Here is a 19,338-nt window from a genome sequence, read left to right on the forward strand (position 1 = left end):
TCGTTGGCGAGGTAGTTGGAGAACCAAATAACGGGTGTTTGAAGAAATTTTGCATTGTTGTTCTTTAAGCATTTTTAAACTCATTGTGTTAAAATAAAACATTATAAAAAAATTTCAAGAAGTTAAGTTTGTGTCATAACAAGTTAATGTGAAGTTTTTTGTTTAACAGTGACAGCTTAGCTAGCTAGCTACAAGGCTTTTGTTCTTAGCTACTTTCTCTTAATGCTGGCTAAGTGTTAGTTTACCATTTGTAGGTTATAGCTAAACGCTATTATAATTATGTGTGGCTATAGTATTAGGTTTATCAGGGAGTGCTTTTTAGGAGTTATTTTTTCTAATTGATTTTGTTAAAGCTGCTAGACTTCTGAGTATGAATTATGGAAGATGTAGCTAGCCACAAAATCTGAAGCGAATACAAGTTTACAAGTTTAAAGGACAAGTTAAGGACACTTGCTATATCCAGTATATTGAAGGAGGAAGACATTTTTTCGAAAATTTGTGTAAACTGGTGAGCAATTTATATTTATGTAATTGGCCTTACTTATTTTAAAAAGGGTTATCTCTTGTCAATTGATCCAAGGAAAGAACACAAAAACGGTCCTTCCTGAAATTTTTAAATTTCAAAGCTGTAGCCACTTACTTCTATTCATTATTACAGATAATGTTTTTTGTTGACCCTTCTTTCCATCATTTCTGCGTTCTTTTTTTCCGTACACTCTATTTTACACACTTCATGCTCCATTACCTTATTTTAAAATCAAGCAAACATTGTCCAACTCGCCGTTTCTATTCAAAACGCGCATCCAATCAAAATCCATATATTATCATTTTGACGGGACGGCTCCGTAGATAGATAGATGTGCATATTTTACATGGCTAGCCTCACAAATATCGAGGGATATACCCTGTCTATTATTTCCAGGAGGGGCCATGGCTGGGGAGTCCTGGAGTATTTAATGCTATTTTTAAGCTACGCAAACTCAATTAGAGTCTCTGCCAGGCAACTTCCTGCCACATCCAACGGCCAACACAGTGCGCCATCTACCCAATTTCCCTCACATGGCTTGGGTTAACCCGGGGCTACGGTAAGATTCAATTGCCCATAATGAATCGCCGCCAAGGGGGAAACGAACCCCGGTCTCCCGCACAAAGCACGAGAGTGATAACCACTAAACTACGGCGCCGTTTAGCCCTAGCCCAGGCTATTACGGAGCCGTCCTGTCAAAATATCAAAATGTAAAAAAGCTCTGGGGTTGAGGCTTTTAATCAATTTGAGTTTCTTGTTTGGATTGCTACGGCTTCTAGAATTTGCGTTACTTCAGGGTCCCTTCTGGGGTGAAGGGTCCGGAGGTTTTATTTCCGCAAAATACATTTTTGTGCCGAAGGGCCTGGTTTATTTATTGTACTTACTACAATAAATATTGTTACTTTAATTCTACCTACGGGTAGGTCAATGTGAGCACTCCGTTTGTTTCTAAAATGTTTAAACATGGTTGTCACTTTCTGCCCCAGTTAGTGGAAAAACATCATAGCCTGCTCAACGTAACTGTATCAAGGGCACGGAAATAGATTATTCCGTCATCAATTGTTTCCCAAATATGGATTAATTAACGTATGATATAAAGTTTATTAGTTTGCTATAACGTAATATTCTCGAAACTAAGTAATATAAACAAAGTGCAAGTGAAAAGGAAAACTTAGTTGATTAGTTAAACAACTTTTTTCATTTAGGTATAGCTAACTAGTATATCGAATTCACATGGATCAACAGTTGTAGCTAAAGCATATACACACTCAAAAAATTATTAATCAAGTGAAGCATTATTTATCAAAATGGTAATATTATAATCCTTTATTTTTGTTAACACAGCTAGCTAGCTAGCTAAGCTAGCTATAGCTAAAAGTATATCCACATTGCCATCAATAATAAAAACAACAACAATGTATTTGTTATAGGTGGTGCAGTTTTTAAGTAGAAAATGACAAAAATTATAGATAATTATAAAATTTTGTCACAATTCTTGGCGAAATTAGTTGTTAGACCCTCACCCCATTCCCAAAAAACTTACAAATTGTACCAAAATGTTTCTTGTCATCAATCCCTAACTTGTTAGGGAGGGTAGTTTTTAAGGAGCTTAATGGAGGTTTGCGTCACGAAGACCCTGCAAGAATGAGTCGGTCGGTCAGGCATGTTTTTTCCCAGGATTTTTAGATCGGAGCGAGTAAATTCGTTCCCACTGTGACTGTGATATCCTAAGATCCTAAGATATATTTGTGAAAAATATGAAATCCTTCACGCTATTTAAGAGTTGTGGTAACTCAAATTTCGTGACCTTATATTGCGTTTGGATTGAAAAAAAATTCTGTTTTTTTTCTGACTTACTGACCCAGGTTTTTATTACCAAAAGTGAATCCGTCGGAGGACGCGAACATAACATATATTTGATGGCGGCCTAAGCAATTTCTCCTGTACAGAATATCACATGTCACAAAATTATTTCTACGGTGCGTCAAGGCGTGCGATTTTTATTGCTTCAATTATACACTGTGTATACAACTGAGAAGGGTGTTAAGCATATTTTCCCTTGTATTTTCGCTTTATGCATGCATTAATAATATTTTTGTCTTGTGAGGGAAAAAAGAATTTGTCTCACCAAAAGAAATGTTTGGATAAATTTGTTCTCTTGTTTCGAATTATTAAAATTACTAAGTGTCAACTTAAAGAGATAAAAAAAAACTGGCATGCACAAAACGTGTTTTTAAAAAGTTATGCAGAATATACTTGTGTTGTTTATATACAGCAAATTATACTTATACTTTTGAAATTTATACAGCAAGTTATTTTCCTGCTTAAAATAATAAAATAAAAATAAAAAATAATAAAAAAATTTGTGTTCTTTTTAATGTTTTTTGAGCAGTCTTATAAGAAAATCTAAATCTAAGTACAAATTTTTTTTTACAGACTACAGTTTAGTTGACAATTATTTAAAGTCTTTTGCAGCATTAAAGTTATATATTCAAAAATCATAACCAAGAAGGGTGTTATAACAAGCTTCTTTATATATATATATATATATATATATATTGTTTTTCTCATTTTTTTAAATGGTATTAAGTCTTGCAGTGTTACATTTTACATTGGAGTATTATGTTGGAACCGTTGGTCAGTGGTTATAACTCGCACACTTTGTGCAGCAGACTGGTTTAATTACCCTTAGCAGCGATTCAATATGGGCGAGTGAATGTTACCATACGCCCGGGTTAACCCAAGCCATGTGTGGAAAAGTTTTGAGATGGCACACTGTGTAAGTAGTTCTGCATAGCACAAAAATGAGCATTAAATGCTCTAGGACTCCCCATCTAAACCATGACCCCTTCAGGTAATAATAAACAAGGTATATCCCTTGTTATTTGTGAGGCTAGCCATCTAAAATATGCACAAGTATCTATCTATCTAAATATATGTCTCTATCATAACAAAGGAGTGTGTTACAATGATAATATTTTGTCTTGTTTTTCACTTGTATTATACCTATTTTAGTGAAGTAGCTAATTTTTTGTTATAAGTCACATAAAAAATATATTTTACATGACAAAACTGTACAACCAATTTAATTTTAGGTGTGTGTGAAGGCATGTGAATGCGATCACACGCGATAGATTGATAAGAACGATTATATTTTTACGAGATTAGATGAAAAAATGTGGATTTTTTTCTTATTTTTTTTTCTTAAAAACCTTTTGCTTGATATTATTATTTTCAGTTTTCATGGCAATTAGGGTTGGTCGGGCCTGTAAAACAACTAATTAAGTTTGAGTAGCCTAATTAAATCAAAAAAAAAAACTGTTTTTGGTACTTTATCATTATTTTTAAGATTGGTGATAACTCATACACAGGCCAAATTTGAACTTCTTTCCCTAATGTTGCTAAAAAAATTTATTGATATACTACAATCGTAGTATAATTGTAGTGAAATTACCCTTTCAGAATTTATGAAGGACCAACACCTCCCATTCCAATGCCTACAATGCCCCTAAAAGAAAACCCTACCAGATATAAATATATAAATGTAATTGTTTATTTATGTTAACAAAGCCATAAAATTATACGGTGGAAATGTATGCATGCGGTTGTACACCCTAAGAACAATAAAGTAATATTATCAGGCCCGCCAAAACTGTACTCATCATCATTCTTGGCTTAACGTTCGTTTTCCATGCTAGCATGGGTTGGACGGGGTATATTAATGACCCTCTTCCAATCTGATCTAGACTGTGTTAGATCTAAACTCAACTTCCTCTGTATAAAGTCTTTCCTTATAACCTCCTGGCAAGTCTTTCTTGGTCTGCCTCTGTTCTTTGCCCCAGGAACTATCAAGTCTTTACACTTTCTTACCCAGTTATTATTTCACATTTGATGTGAATGCAATATAACTTTGACTGTGTATGGAGATAAAGTGCTTAATTTTGTTTGTCATTATCTATTTTTTAGCCTACGTATCATTGGCAAAGCAAAACAAATGTCAAGAGCAGTGGAGTGGAAGATATGGTCCTTCTGACCAAAATTCAAGAATCATCTATTGTAGAAAATTTAAAAAAGCGTTACATGGATGACTTGATATATGTATCTTTTTTATTATAATAGGATCACTGCTGGAATGACTCTGCACCAAAAATTGTTTTCGCAGAAAATATTTTGCTCCTTGTGCTTCTTGATATATGCTCTATTTATACTGTAGTTTGAGCTGTTTAATTTTTTTTCATATCTGCTAAAAGATCCATAATTATTGAGAAAGAGAATGTCAATTTAAGTTAATCTATGCAGCATTCTCAATTTAAAAATCTTTAAATACAAATATTTTGAAAAAAAGGGAAATTCTAAAAAAAGCAAATTCTACATTTTCCACTTTGACTTATGTTTTAAACTGATCAATAAAACAAGAAATTGATGAATAACAAGAAAGATGCTAGAAAGTTGATGCTTTTTGAACCCAAAGTATTAAATACACTTACCATACACCCTTTTTGTATGTATATACAAAGTGATAACCAATATGCATTTGATATGCATGCAAAGTATTTCCTTAACGGTAAATGTAGACTTACATTGGTCCAGTACTTGTATCTGTGAATCCATTTAAACAATTGCCATATTTCACTGATCGAGAAATTGAAATGTATCAGGGCGCTGTAAGTAATTTTAGATTACCTTTTTTTCTTCTTAAACTTCTTGTGCATATTTTAAATTTTTGTAACTGATATGTATTTTTGAATTTATCTTGCTTTTAGGCTTCTTATGAAAACCCACCACATATATACGCATTAACTGATAATATGTATCGTAATATGTTAATAGAACAAGAAAGGCAGTGTGTAATTATCAGGTAAGGTGAAATAAATTTTATTTATATATATCTTTCACCAATTTGTGGTATTTAAAGCAGCACTAATGTTCTTTCACTGTTATTAAGTAAAAGTATGATACTCAGAAAATTCCAGGAGACATTGCAATCGCACATGTTGTGTCCATGCATGAGCAAATGCTATTCAGGCATGCAAACTATTGTTCATGTAAAAAGTACAATTCACTCAGCTATTTTAGAACAATTATTTTCTTTACCAAGCAATTTAAACATTGAGCATTATTCATTGAAGCTTGGTTTGTGTCTTCCTGTGGTTTTGCAAATTCCAATGTTATACTCGAGTATAATTCTAATATTATTTTTGTTTGCATGTATAAAAAACGCTTGCGTGAGAATTATTACGAATCTTTTTTCCTTTCCTCTAGGGAGAAAAAATGTTATGCAATAATCGTATGCAAAGAATGTTTCGATATTGCTTATTTGTAATTCAGTTTACTATAAATAAATCCTCTGCATACTCTCCTTTTATTCTTTAAAAAAGAATAGCTAAAGTGTTTTAGTATAAGTGTTTCATCAAAGAAAACTTTCTTCTGAGTTTTACTATTGCTACAGAAAAAAGATAACCCCTGCTGAAAAGATAGCTTAGGCCAGGTTGAGGGGAGGATTGACACCGTAAACAAAATAGTAGACCTTTGCAGTGAATACAACGTGGTATGACACAGTCTGTTTATGTAGTCAGTGTTTAAACCGCACATGTTTTTAACAAATAGTTAAAAGATTAGAACTATCCTTTTTTCAAAAAAATATGAGAATGTGCAGAAAATTAGTTTATGGTAGTATGCAGTGTATGCTGGCTATGGGCTCACCTATGATGAAGCGAGTTATAAACCAGTGTGAAAATCCACAAAAGTTTGCCTCTCTTTACCCACAGTTACCATTTTAACACATAGACAGACAGATGACAGCAAGCATTATATAACAAAGACACATATATTACCATTACCCTCGTTGTTACGGATATTTGAATAATTGTTATTTTTTCTCTGGAAACAACCTGGTATTATTATTACTTCTGCAATGCAAGGTCAGATCAGAAGCAGATTATAATTTCATTTTATTCTTTTAGTGGTGAATCTGGTGCTGGCAAAACTGTCAATGCAAAGTTTATTATGAACTACATTGCAAAAGTTTCAGGAGGAAGTGGGAATGTGCAGAAAGTTAAAGAGGTTATTCTTGAATCCAACCCATTGCTAGAAGCATTTGGAAATGCCAAAACTGTTCGAAATAATAATTCCAGTAGATTTGTAAGTGTCTTTATCTAAATCAATATGTTGTTTGATTTTAGATTTTAAACTAAATAAAAAAAATATTGTTATGGCTTGTTGTTTTAGGGGAAATATGTTGAAATTCAATTTAGTAGAGGTGGTCAACCTGAAGGAGGAAAAATTTCAAATTTCTTGCTGGAAAAGGTAGGACAATTTAGTGCTTATGCTATCAAAACGAATGGCAATCAGTTTATGAGGTATAAATACATGTATATATGTAATGTATTTTGCGATTTACACCAGTTTAGATTTACACTGATAAAACAGCTTGAAAACACCATATATTATTCCATATTATTATCAAAGCTTGAAGCAGTAGCAAAATTCATATGGTGTTAAACCAAAATTCTACCCGTAGTGTAATTTTTCTATGCTGCAGTGTTATTTTTGTACACCCTAAAGAAACAATTAATAAAACCTTTCAATAAAACTAGAATGATCATTGTAGTTTTGTTATTGATAGTTATTTCTTATTTTAAGTCTCGAGTTGTTACACAGAATATCGATGAACGAAACTTTCACATATTTTATCAATTAATTGATGGTGCTTCAACAGAAGATAAAGGTATGTATTATTGTATAAAAGGGTATTAACATGATAATATAAGACCATTTGATATAAAAAACGAAACTGTCACAATATTTTTTTTTTTTAAAAGTTTACAATAATAAAACACTTCAGTTGTTATTATTAACTTCATGTTTTTCACATTCAGAACCATGGATTAATTATTTTTTTTATTTTTTTAACCAATCTGTTTAGTTTTGTAAATTTTTTAATTAAGTTTATTCAAAATCATGTATATATATTTGCGCTAAACGTGTTTGCTAATTGTAAAATTCAAGCTAGCCTAATAAATATAGCATTGCAAAACAAAAAATGTTAGCAATTTTTAGTGATAGATAATAGGTTTCACAACTCTCTTCGTGAATTGTGGACCATAGATTAGAATGCTGAACGTATGTCAGATGCTTCGGTGTCAATAATTGTTTGTTTTTCTGTTTAGAACAATTTGGGTTAACAAATGCTGAGTACTACTACTATTTGAATCAAAGTGGATGTTACAATGTAGATGATGTAAACGATGTTAAAGAATATCAGGACACAAGGGTATGTTACAAATATATAATTGTTAAGTTGTAGTTTTTACTATGTGGGGAATAGACTCATCATTGAACATTAAAAACTCTTGAGCTTAACCTAGTCCTTCATGATATCAGAACGCATGCCACTTGTATAATTCGTTGTGAAGGCCATTTTGTTGACCAAACATTTAATCAAATAATTTTGCAGTCTCTTTTTCACGAGTGTAGGCGTTGTCCATTTTTTAAATTTATATAAGGATTTTTATTGAGCCTTTATTTCGTAAATTCATTTAATAAAACTGATAAAAAATCAAATTAATCACCCATCACAGCTATCTGAAATGATTCATTTGATTACATGAAGTTAAGGTGTAAATTTGGAATTCTAAAGATAGACCTAATGCTAAGGTATGCAACATAATGTTGACAAGACATGTCAAGAATATAAGTAATACAAGGGCTTATTAACCCAAAATAGCTCTGAGAAAGCATATTTTTTATATAAAGGACTTTTAAAGAAATTTTCTGATAAGAGTTATCCATTTTTTTGTATTCGGTTTTGTATTTCGGTTATTAGCATTATCTTCTATGCTTGCAACTGCTACATCATCGAGAAGTTGAAATTTTCCTTCGTTTGCTTCTATTTTCACAATAAAATACTTGTGTCAAAAGTGTAAACAATGCAAGATATTTTTTTCTGGCAGTAAAAATGTAAGCCAAAAAAACAAAGACATAACATTTTAAGCAATAAATTAAAATAGAAAATTAGTTATGTTATAAGAAAAACCAATCGTATAACTTTCAAAAATTGCTGGATTTTCTTATGATAAAAACAAAACAAAATAAAAATCATAAAGTAATTACATTGGAATAAATGGATTTGAGATTTAAAAATTGACCAGTCACAGATAAATAACATGTTGATCACTAAAGCGGCTTTACAATCACTGTACTAGTGTTATAGTTAAAATAAAAGATAACACCTTAAACAAACATTGGGTAATAATGTTTAACTTTGTCGCAAGTTAAAGAATTTACATGGTACATGTAATACTCAAAAAAGAAGAGAAAATAGTTACTGAATCGCAACAATTTATGTTTTTATGCAAATTTAAAACTTAAGAAATACTGGTAATTATAGTAACAAGATGCTGTTCTAAAAGGGTTGTTTGGAATTTGCATACTATTTATTTAAATGTTTTGTTGGCATTTAACTTAGCTCTAAAAAGTCTCCACAAATTATTAGGCGCAGTTTTGGTGAATAATATGCACACCAGTGTGCCCATTTTTTTGTTAAATTCTACCCGTATAAGCATAAACATTTTTCTTTTTTAATTTCCCTGTAGAATGCTATGTACACTATGGGAATATCTGATCAATATCAAGCCTCAATTTTACAAATTGTTGCTGGTATTCTGCATCTGGGAAATATATCTTTCAAAGAAGTTGGAAATTATGCTCAACCTGACAATGATGACTGTAAGTATAACTGTTTTCAGTATATTTCGCCTTGCGAAAATTGGCTGGCATTTAAAATTGACTAAGCTGAATGTAAAAGAAAATTTTCTGTTTAGAGAAAAGTTAGTGCAAATTTGCTTTCAAGACCCACAACATGTTTTTCTGCATTGCTATCTTTACAACTTGGCTATCATATCAAAAGCCTAAATGAACAAGGAAAAGCCAGAACTTAAAAATATTTTGTATATTTAGTTTTGCAGTTCCCTGCCTACCTGTTACAAATAAGTGCAGATACTCTAAAAGAAAAGTTGATCAGGTTGGATATTACTTTCTTCTTATGTTGTTTTTTTACTCCAGAAGTCTTTGTGTTGGACGCATCAACTGTTAAGCTAATGCTTAAAGAAAAGGCAATTCTTGTTGTAGATTGTGCTTTATCATGCTGACATGTAAGATCTTGTAGATATTTTTGTACCCCAGGATAAATTTTAGAGGCACCAGAACACAATGTTTCGTAGAAAAATTGTGAATATTTCGAAGAAAAATTGTGAATATTTCGAAATGTTTGGAGCTCTTCTGTTTTGTATAATTTTTAAAATCGTCAACTTCTAGTCGTGTGGTGGAAAGTCAATGGGGTGGAAAAAAAGAGGTAATAAATATGACACTAAATGTGGAACAAGCCAACCATACTAGAGATGCATTATCAAAAGCTTTATATTCCAGATTATTTGACTGGTTGGTGGAGGTAAGTAATTTTATCGTTAAAGTTTGTTTAAAATTTGTGACAGAGTAATTTATTGTTTTTGTGCTTTTATAGGCTGTAAACAGAGCTATGCAAAAAGAAAGAAGTGAGATTTCGGTTGGTATTCTGGATATTTATGGATTTGAAATTTTCCAGGTAACAATATTTTTTTTTGATACAAAATCAATAAATGCAAAACCAGCTAATTATTTTTTGTTAGTTATTTACTTTCTACAAATAGTTAGGTTGAGTATCCAGGCAGATAATGTTTTTCTTTTTCTTTTGCTATTGATTTCAGATGCATAGGCTTTGTGATTTTAACCCCATACCTGTATTAGTAGGGCAGGGAGTTTAGGGAGTAGGAGTGGTAAAAATGTTCCTACACTAGGGAGTCATAAAATTTGTACTTGTTTGTCACATTACAATAAAAGTCATGCCTCAAATGATGAGCAAAAGATTTCTGACACTTTTGATATTAGCATTTTTGTCACTTCGTCACACATGATAGCGAATTGACTCATGAATTAGGGTGTGTATGTCCATATGTCGCGGCTTTTTCCTGGATTCGCTCTTTAGTTTTTTCATTTTTTCACAAAGTTACTTATTAATGTGAAAGTGAAATTTTTTGAAAATCACAATGCAAAAATTTAGCCCCAAAAAATATTTTTTGTAAACAGTGCCACAGTGTTTCAACAGATCAATTCATTAGATTTTTTGCACAAATTTGTATGATGATTTTTATAATGATGTACATGTAAACTTACTATTTGGCACATTTTATGAGAAGATTTGTTTGAGAGCGTTCAATTTTTTTTTTTTTTTGATTGAAAAGTTCATAACTTGAAAGTTATGAATTTTTTTTTACCTTGTGTGTAATGAACAAAAGATTATTATTATTTTATTTTATTTTTCTAATCTTTAGAAAAATGGGTTTGAGCAGTTTTGCATTAATTTTGTCAATGAGAAGCTGCAACAAATTTTTATTGAATTAACATTAAAAGCCGAACAGGTAACATTTTTGATTTTTTTATCTTAGAAAATGTATTTTGGAGTTTTTTTTGTTGATTAAAGCTACCTATCATTTCAAATTACTATAAAATTCAATTGCTGTCAGAGTTTAAGTAGTTCATTTATAAACTTGGAAACCTTTTCTGACTAGTCTGCTAAATTTACAGATGTGATTTTAGGCCTTTTTTAGTCCCATCACCTAAGTTTTGTTTTTGGATCATGGTGATATTTAATCAAGTTGTGGTTTGTAACTTTTAGGAGGAATATGTTGAGGAAGGTATATCTTGGACTCCTATTGAGTATTTTAACAACAAGATTGTGTGTGACTTAATTGAATTAAAGGTAAGTTTGTAATTAATTGTTACATTTGCTGATTTTTTTTTTTTTGTGTTTAATTATTTAATTTTAGGCTGTGTTTAACAAAATGTTTGCCTTATCTGTTGAAAACACAAAATAGCGCAGAATGATTATAAATACTCAAATCATAGTCATGATTTTCATCAGAAGAAACTTGTACATTGATTGTACGTTCAGCTATAAGCTGCACTAACTGATAAATGTGTTGATAAAAAACTTAGCTATCCTACTATAAAAAAAAATACATGGACATGGTTCTCGATCATATTGTCCCTTTGTAGTTGGTTACTAATGCCGATAGACCATAGATAACAAAAATCTTTAAATTTGCATTTACTGGCAGGATATGTAAGCAAATGTTGGTTTTCTTATTGGTATAAGCACCACGTGATTTTATGGTCAAAATTATGTTTATTCTCACAGAAACCACATGATATCATGTGTATTTTTATTCTTACAGAAACCCCCTGATATCTTGTGTATTTTTTTTCTTACAGAAATTCCATGATATCATGTGTATTTTTATTCTTACAGAAACCCCCTGATATCTTGTGTATTTTTATTCTTACAGAAACCCCCTGGTATAATGTGTATTTTGGATGATGTATGTGCAACCATGCATGCCCAAACAGATGGTGCTGATATGAAATTATTACAGGTAATTAGACAGTGCTTTGAAAAAATCTAATGTAGATGAATGTTCTTCATCATGCCTTCTAAATTAAAACTTGGAAACTTCTAAATTAAAACTTGGAAATATTTGTTTGCAGGATAATATGGTTTAGATGGTATCTGATACTAGTCCACCAGTACTAGGCCACAAGTTGTCATTACTCAAATCTGTTGCATACATACAGGGCACCTAGACACTTTATATTTATATATATAAGTCAAATTTCAAGTCTGCGAAAAATGATATTTTGCCTAAAATGCCGTTGTTTTGAATTGAATTTAAGCTAATCTTTTATTTAGAAACTTGAAGGTGCTGTTGGTAGTCACCAACATTTCAATGGATTTAGTCAAGGCTTTGTGACGCATCATTATGCTGGAAAAGTATGTATTCTGGAATATTTTAAAAGTAGTAGAAAAGCATGTCGAAGAATCCAGTCAGAGCAATAGAAAAGATCTGTCGTTTGAATTTTTAAGATTTTAGCATTGACCTGTCGATATACAAAATATTTTCTTAGAAATTTTTTACATGTCTGTAGAGCTTAAAACGCTGCTCAAAAAAAATTATGGAATTATGGCCCTCGACGTACGGTTACAGAGATATTAAGGTTTAAAGATTTTCGATGACATCATCAGCCCGTCTGTCCAGAAACGGGTTGGTTGACCTAACTTTGAGAAATTGGTCCTATTTTGTCTTGGGTGTTTCCTAGTAACATGCAGGGGATGTCAGTTATTTTCATTCGTTTCTAATTTATTTTTGAATATAAATACCATTTTAGGCAAACACCCTAAAACATCTTATCTTCTGATTCATTAATTAGATTTTTTTATGTTTTTCACTAAAGTTACTTGCCAATAAATAATAGAAAGTGACGGTTATGGATTTCTCAAAAAAATCACTATGGCGGCATAATAAATTACCTCAAATATGGCATGGATGTTGGGTAATGAAAGGGGGGAGTTTCTCTGGTTTTCCGTTTCACTGTGCGTAACAAACAAATTCCACAAAATCTTTTTGAGATGCTTGCGATATTGGTTTACAGGCAGACATTATATTTGTAATATAAATCATATCAACATTTTTGATACCACCTCCTGACTTAAATATGTAATATTTTTTTTAGGTGACATATGAAGCCGATGGATTTTGTGAACGGAATAGAGATGTTCTTTTCAATGATTTGATTGACATGATGAAAAGCAGTGAGAGGTATTGTCATAAAATTGCTAGGATGTCCAACAATATCAAAGCTTTGTGCATTTTATAAGAGAGTCTATACCTATACCAAAAGGGGTTAAAAAGTTGATTGTTTAATTTTTTGATATATTGATTTATGAATTATGTAATATCGTAAACTGCACAAAGTTTTTTTTTTTTAATAACATTTCCAGTAGTAGATATAAAGTAGAAGTCTTAAACGAAGAACACAAAACAATTAACCTAAATATTTTGTAAATTGTTCATTTCATTAAAATTCTGCGAGTTTTGTTTTCAATGTATGAATCCTAAGTAATTTTAATAATTGAACTATTTGGAGGGTATGTCGTCTCGCTTGTCTGCCCTAAGCACACCATAATTTTCTATTTGTGAGTATGCAACAAGAAAATAACTAAAACTTTAATTTTTTATTTCAGCGAATTCATCAGAAGATTATTTCCAGATGACACTAGTGAGAGTAGCAAAAGGGGCAAGTTAACCACCGCCAGCAGTAAAATTAAGGTATTTCCAATTTAATTTCATATGCTGGTATTAGAACTTTTTTATTAGAAGCGGTTATGTTTTTTTATGTTTTAATATTAAATTTTAAAACAACTTATTTGCTATCTTTATTTAGAAACAAGCTAATGAGCTTGTTGACAAGCTGATGCAGTGTACCCCACATTATATTCGATGTATTAAGCCAAATGAGACGAAAAAAGCTCACGACTGGGAAAACGACAGGTGATTGTGCTTAATTTACAGTTTTTAACAATAATAGCCAATACTATGACACCACTGCTATTAAGTAACAATAATAATGTATACTGCTGCTGCTAGGTACACCAAATAAAATTGCAGTGAAATGTCCTGTTAATAATAGTTTAATGCCCTATGCAAGATAGCTGGTGGTGTGAAAATTAGAGTGAAGTTTAGAAATTTTTTCAAGTGTTTAAAATCTCAAAAGAGTTATAATGTATTTCATAAGTGTACATTGATTTTACTACTTTTTTTGCTGATGTTTTTATTATTTAATATTTTTTTTAGGGTAAAACATCAAGTAGAATATCTAGGTTTAAAAGAAAACATCCGTGTTCGAAGAGCTGGTTATGCTTTCAGACGTGTATTTAACAAATTTTTAAGAAGGTATTAGCCCACATATTACCCTATCTTTTGAAATGTGTGTAAATTATTTAAAAATATATTTTATTAGGCTGCCCTTAATTATTTATTTGTATATCAAAGAATTTTGGGTCAGTCAGTTTTCCAAAGAAAATCATTTTCAGCCACAATATAAAAGTTCAGTGCATGCTACAACCAATGTTTTCTCATGTCTTCACAAGTTTTTCCAAATATGTAATGTGAAGCCAGGGAATGGTCTAAGGAGACTTGCAGCCTTTACAAGACGGCCATTCATTAGTTTGTGAATTGGGAATATTTTAAGTTACTATTTTACCAAAGTGTATATTTTTAGCATCGGCAACATTTTGTTGTATTTAAGGCCTAAAACAGCCTAAAAATGTTGCATGTGGATGTTGGTTATTCTGGTGAAGATAAAATTCTTTGTATACAGAAAATGGATTGAGTTTAGATGGCTATATTCGGATGCTTTTTTTATCATTAAACTAAGTTATATATGCGTACAAATGTAAAAATGCTGAAATAAACATATTCTTTATCAAGACCTTTTATTAAGATAACATAATATTTACTCCTTTTTTTTCTCTTTATAAATCAGCCAAGTGTACGTAACTTGCCTCTCTCAGTATTATTTTCAATAAAACAAATGTCTCCATTTTTACCAACACCTTTTTTTCCTCCTCAGTTTTATGATTCTCACTTCTTACTGTAAATTGTAAAAACATTTGTAAAATGTTAAAGACAAAAAGAAACTACATTATTTGTTTCATATACTTTGAGATTCTTTTGACTTATTTCATTCAATTTTTTATTTTATTAAATTCGGTGGGCGTTTCCTTCAAGCATCTACAATTCGTCAGAGTATTAGGTTAACATGCATTTAAAAGTATCTTGTCCAAAATCTCTTTGCAATTCTGTCTGGGATATTTTTTAATAACTACTTTAATACAAATCAATACATCTATAAAATTTTGTTTAACTTTTTTTTGTTGAGATATGCTATTGTTACACCTGAAACGTATCCCCACTGGAGAGGTGAAACTACTGATGGTATAAAACACTTAATGAACTCTGTAAATATGGAACCTGATCAATGGCAATTGGGAAAAAGTAAAGTGTTCATTAAAAACCCAGAATCTGTAAGTTGTGTGAAGCCAGTATAGATTTGGTACTGGTCAGTTTTACTTTTCTAACCACTGCCCAGTTTTACTTTCTGAACCAGAGTGAAATGAAATGTACAAGTTATTAATCCTTTGCAGCTTGTAATCCATTATAAAATATTTTTAGCTCTTTTTGCTGGAAGAATTACGAGAACGAAAGTTTGATAGCTTTGCTCGAACAATTCAAAAGGCCTATCGTCAATACAAATCCAGACAGATGTTTCTCGTTCTTAAAGAACAAGCATCTGATATATTGCATAACCGAAAAGAGCGAAGACGATGGAGTGTCAACAGAAATTTTGTTGGAGATTACATTGGTCTTGACGACAATCCTGCTTTAAGAAGTTTGATGGAAAAACGGGAGAGAGTGGAATTCGCTCATACAGTTGATAAATATGATAGGAGATTTAAGGTATAATTCTTTTTATAAAAAGTATTTATTGCATCCCGTAGATTTTTTTATCAACCCAATTTTTGCAGAGGTTCCAATATCTAAACATTGGACAAATAAACACTTTTTTTGTCCAAAATAAATTTTTAATTAACTTTAAGAAAAATAGCTTTTGAAATATAAACGCATTGCTAGACTAAGCGATGGCACTTAAATAACCAAGATGTGATTTTATATTTTAGACAGAAATATGTCTCCATTTTAAATTTCATCTTCACTTCTTAATAAGGCGACAGTTTTTAACTATTATTTTGTTAAAATAACAAGAATAACCGTTTTATTTCTTTCAGGCTATGAAAAGAGATTTGCTTCTTACTGCAAAACATGTATACCTAATCGGAAGAGAAAAGGTAAAGTTGCAGTAAAAATCAGTATAATGTAAAAGTGAAGAAAGTCGATAATGCTATTTCTTTGTGTTGTTTAATTCCTTTCCCCTTCAGCACTTATTTATTCAGCATTTATTTAGATAAAGAAAGGTCCAGAAAAAGGGCAAATTGTAGAAGTTGTGAAACGCAAGCTGACAATGAACGATATTCAGTCTATAACACTTAGGTACATTTTGTTTGCAATTACACTACAATTGAATTGGTTGACGCATAGCCATCTTTGAACTTTAGTATTTGTTATGTTATATATTTTAGTTAAAATATATTTTTAACTGTGAATTCTATACTTACCAACTTATTTCTTGTAGTGGACTTCAAGATGACTTTCTAATAGTCCATGTACAGAATGACTATGATAGTATTCTGGAATCAGTTTTTAAAACAGAATTTCTTACGCTGCTTGCAAAAAGATATGAAGCACTAACATCTCGAAAACTCACCGTTGACATAAAGAACTCGTAAGTACTTGTTTGGATTCCTTCTTATTTTTAATTTTTTAACAATATTTACTTTAAAGTAATACAATACTTGTAATATAATATAGAACTTCTGTTCTGCAAAAAATTTTAATTTTTTGAGATCAATTGTTGCAAGCAACATATTTGAAATTTTTCTATTTACGAAATAAAATCTGTTTTTAAAATGCAAAAAAGGCATCCTGTGTCACATACTGACGTTAAAGTTTTGTTTTTGTTTTGGAATTTCAAAAAGCTCCTTTTATTCTTAAGTATTCACATTTTAAGATTTTAAGATTTACTAATATTAATTCCAAATACTAATTACTAATTCCAAAAACGAGAACATCTTTACGATACCAAGGAGGACAAAAATAGCAAAAAATATAATATTTGTTTCTGCTGATGTTATAGAATTGCTGTCGCTGTCAAGAAAGATCGTTGGGAGAAATTTGGAGGTGGTGGTACAAGGACACTACAGTTTAATAAAGGGAATGGTGATTTTCCTATCCTTAAACCAAGTGGGAAAACATTAAATATTTCAATTGGTGCTGGTTTACCACCAGATTCAAGTAAATGAATATAGTTGTGTTATTCCTTCGTGATTAAAATATTAAACTTCTTGATGCGGCAAATTAATCCCCTTAACCATAAGGGGATTAAGAAGCATGTGTGGTTTGGAATTAGAATAAAACTAGTCGTCAAGCCTAACGAAAAGGCTTCTTGATGTGGTTTTTAAAGAAATACGCTAAAGAAATATACTCAAACTGAAAATAATGTGTTTTTTATAGAACCTGGCCGCCATTATGCAAGAGCACCGCAAACAGGACCAAGTCGACCAGCACATGGGCCGCCCCACCATAGAAGTGGTGCAAGTCACAACGAACGACGTGAATCACTTGGTAGGCTAGCAAATCCAGGTGGTCATCATCCACACTTGCCGAAAAGTGGAGCATCAAAACTTGCAAAACGTTCTTCAAAGATTGATGTGAATGATCCATTTATGCGAACACCAGACCCTGGTGTCAGTGGGTATGTTTTTGATTTTTTAAATTTGTTTGAATAAATTTGTTTCTGAAATATAAGTTTATATATTAATGAAGTTATTTTGTCTTGGCAAACCTTTACATATTTGTTTTAGTGCGCAGCGGAACAGCACACATCGTAGAAAAGCCCCACCACCACCTCAAGCTAGATCAGCTAAGCCGAAGCCTGCTCCTAAACCACGTGTCCCAATGTGCAAGACCTTATATAGCTACGAGCCACAGGAGGCTGATGAACTGACCTTTGGAGAAGGCGAGATGATTGAGATAGTAAATGAAGGTAGGCTTGTAGCGTTTTTTATTAAAATTCAAATGACATAGGATGTGTAAAGTTATCTTCTTTAGCTGCACATTGTTTGTTTATGCACAACTCATTTCCTAAAATAGTAAGTAACCTGTTTAGTAACTTTGTCATATCCATCCCCTGGTCATTGTTCCCTTTCTTAGCAACCAAAAAAGCATGTACTAGATTTTAAGACGCTATGACTTTTTTTAAATGTTTAAATTTGTTTGTAGATGCATCTGGCTGGTGGACTGGAAGACTTCGAGGAAAAGAAGGATTATTTCCAAGTAATTACGTAGAGAAAGTTTAAGTGTCAGTTATGGTTTAATTTTTTCTAGCACTAGCATCAGCTACCTAACGTAGGCAAAAACCTGACATCCTAATTTAATGGTTTGTTTTATGCGTTTAGTTACATGTAATGTTTAATGGTAGTCATGATGATACATCAATATTATCTTCAGTTTGCGCGATGCGTTTTTACGACAATAACCTGCATTTTTCTTTCTCAAAATAGATTTACTATTTCTGCAATTCTCATGTTAAAAATTTATTTGCATGTGTTGTCTGGGATATGTCAAAGCCTTCTATCTGTTAATTTATTTTTTTAATTTGTTTTTTATTTTGCAACTGTGTTTGAATTTGATTATCCTGAATTGAGTGTGGTGTTTTTTTTTATTCACCTTTTTGTTATTTTTAATCCAAGAATGAAATCACACTTTTTTCATTTATTATACATGCATCTACAACTTTAACACATTTTTTACATCACTTCTTGAAAAAGACATTTTTATATATTTCCAAAAAAATATCATATCATATCCGTGAGTGCTCTTGAATGTTTTCTAATTAGGTAAGGCAGTAGAAAAAAGGTATTTATATGGGTTTTTTTCTTTTGAGGGTTTATAAATTTAGTGGTTTTATAAGTCTCTATTGATGACTTAGTAGACGCTATTCCAAGTCATACCATTGTTTTTGTACATAGCTATTCTTCCAACCTATATGTAATTTATAATAATTTTCATATTTCGAAATATGTTTTGTGATACGCCATATATATGTGAAATTTTAGAAACATTTTTTTATATAGGTTATTGTTTCCATATTCTAATTTAGCAACCATTTTTGTAACATTGAACGCATGAATACAATTATTGTCCTATGCTTTTTTTTTTCTTTTTTTTGTAACTTACCAACCTTCCTTTTATATAAGACTGAGC

The 19,338-nt window shown here is 31.3% G+C and overlaps 1 protein-coding gene across 1 annotated transcript; it reads left to right on the top strand.

Moving 5' to 3' along the window:
- The first annotated feature begins 1,461 nt into the window (after positions 1–1,461).
- Positions 1,462–19,283, top strand: LOC130639184 (unconventional myosin-Ie-like). Its single transcript, XM_057447057.1, has 30 exons — positions 1,462–1,612; positions 1,732–1,836; positions 4,493–4,624; positions 5,101–5,190; positions 5,290–5,384; positions 6,490–6,667; positions 6,755–6,832; positions 7,169–7,253; positions 7,696–7,799; positions 9,121–9,253; positions 9,485–9,548; positions 9,842–9,974; positions 10,047–10,127; positions 10,894–10,980; positions 11,238–11,321; positions 11,908–11,994; positions 12,309–12,389; positions 13,130–13,215; positions 13,641–13,725; positions 13,841–13,947; positions 14,251–14,349; positions 15,338–15,482; positions 15,631–15,915; positions 16,245–16,304; positions 16,421–16,506; positions 16,649–16,798; positions 17,210–17,367; positions 17,587–17,827; positions 17,937–18,118; positions 18,355–19,283. The coding sequence occupies exons 2-30, from the start codon at positions 1,834–1,836 to the stop codon at positions 18,429–18,431; spliced, it is 3,276 nt and encodes a 1,091-aa protein (XP_057303040.1). The 5' UTR covers positions 1,462–1,612; positions 1,732–1,833; the 3' UTR covers positions 18,432–19,283.
- Positions 19,284–19,338: the final 55 nt, after the last annotated feature.

This window comes from Hydractinia symbiolongicarpus, chromosome 1 (assembly GCF_029227915.1).
Source record: "Hydractinia symbiolongicarpus strain clone_291-10 chromosome 1, HSymV2.1, whole genome shotgun sequence".
NCBI classification, from domain to species: Eukaryota; Metazoa; Cnidaria; class Hydrozoa; order Anthoathecata; family Hydractiniidae; genus Hydractinia; species Hydractinia symbiolongicarpus.

Excerpts from the sequence above, each read along its gene's own strand:
- LOC130639184 (XM_057447057.1), top strand. Across the intron at positions 5,385-6,489 it reads AGGCAGTGTGTAATTATCAG|TGGTGAATCTGGTGCTGGCA; the intron begins GTAAGGTGAAAT and ends TTATTCTTTTAG. Across the intron at positions 11,995-12,308 it reads CTGATATGAAATTATTACAG|AAACTTGAAGGTGCTGTTGG; the intron begins GTAATTAGACAG and ends TCTTTTATTTAG.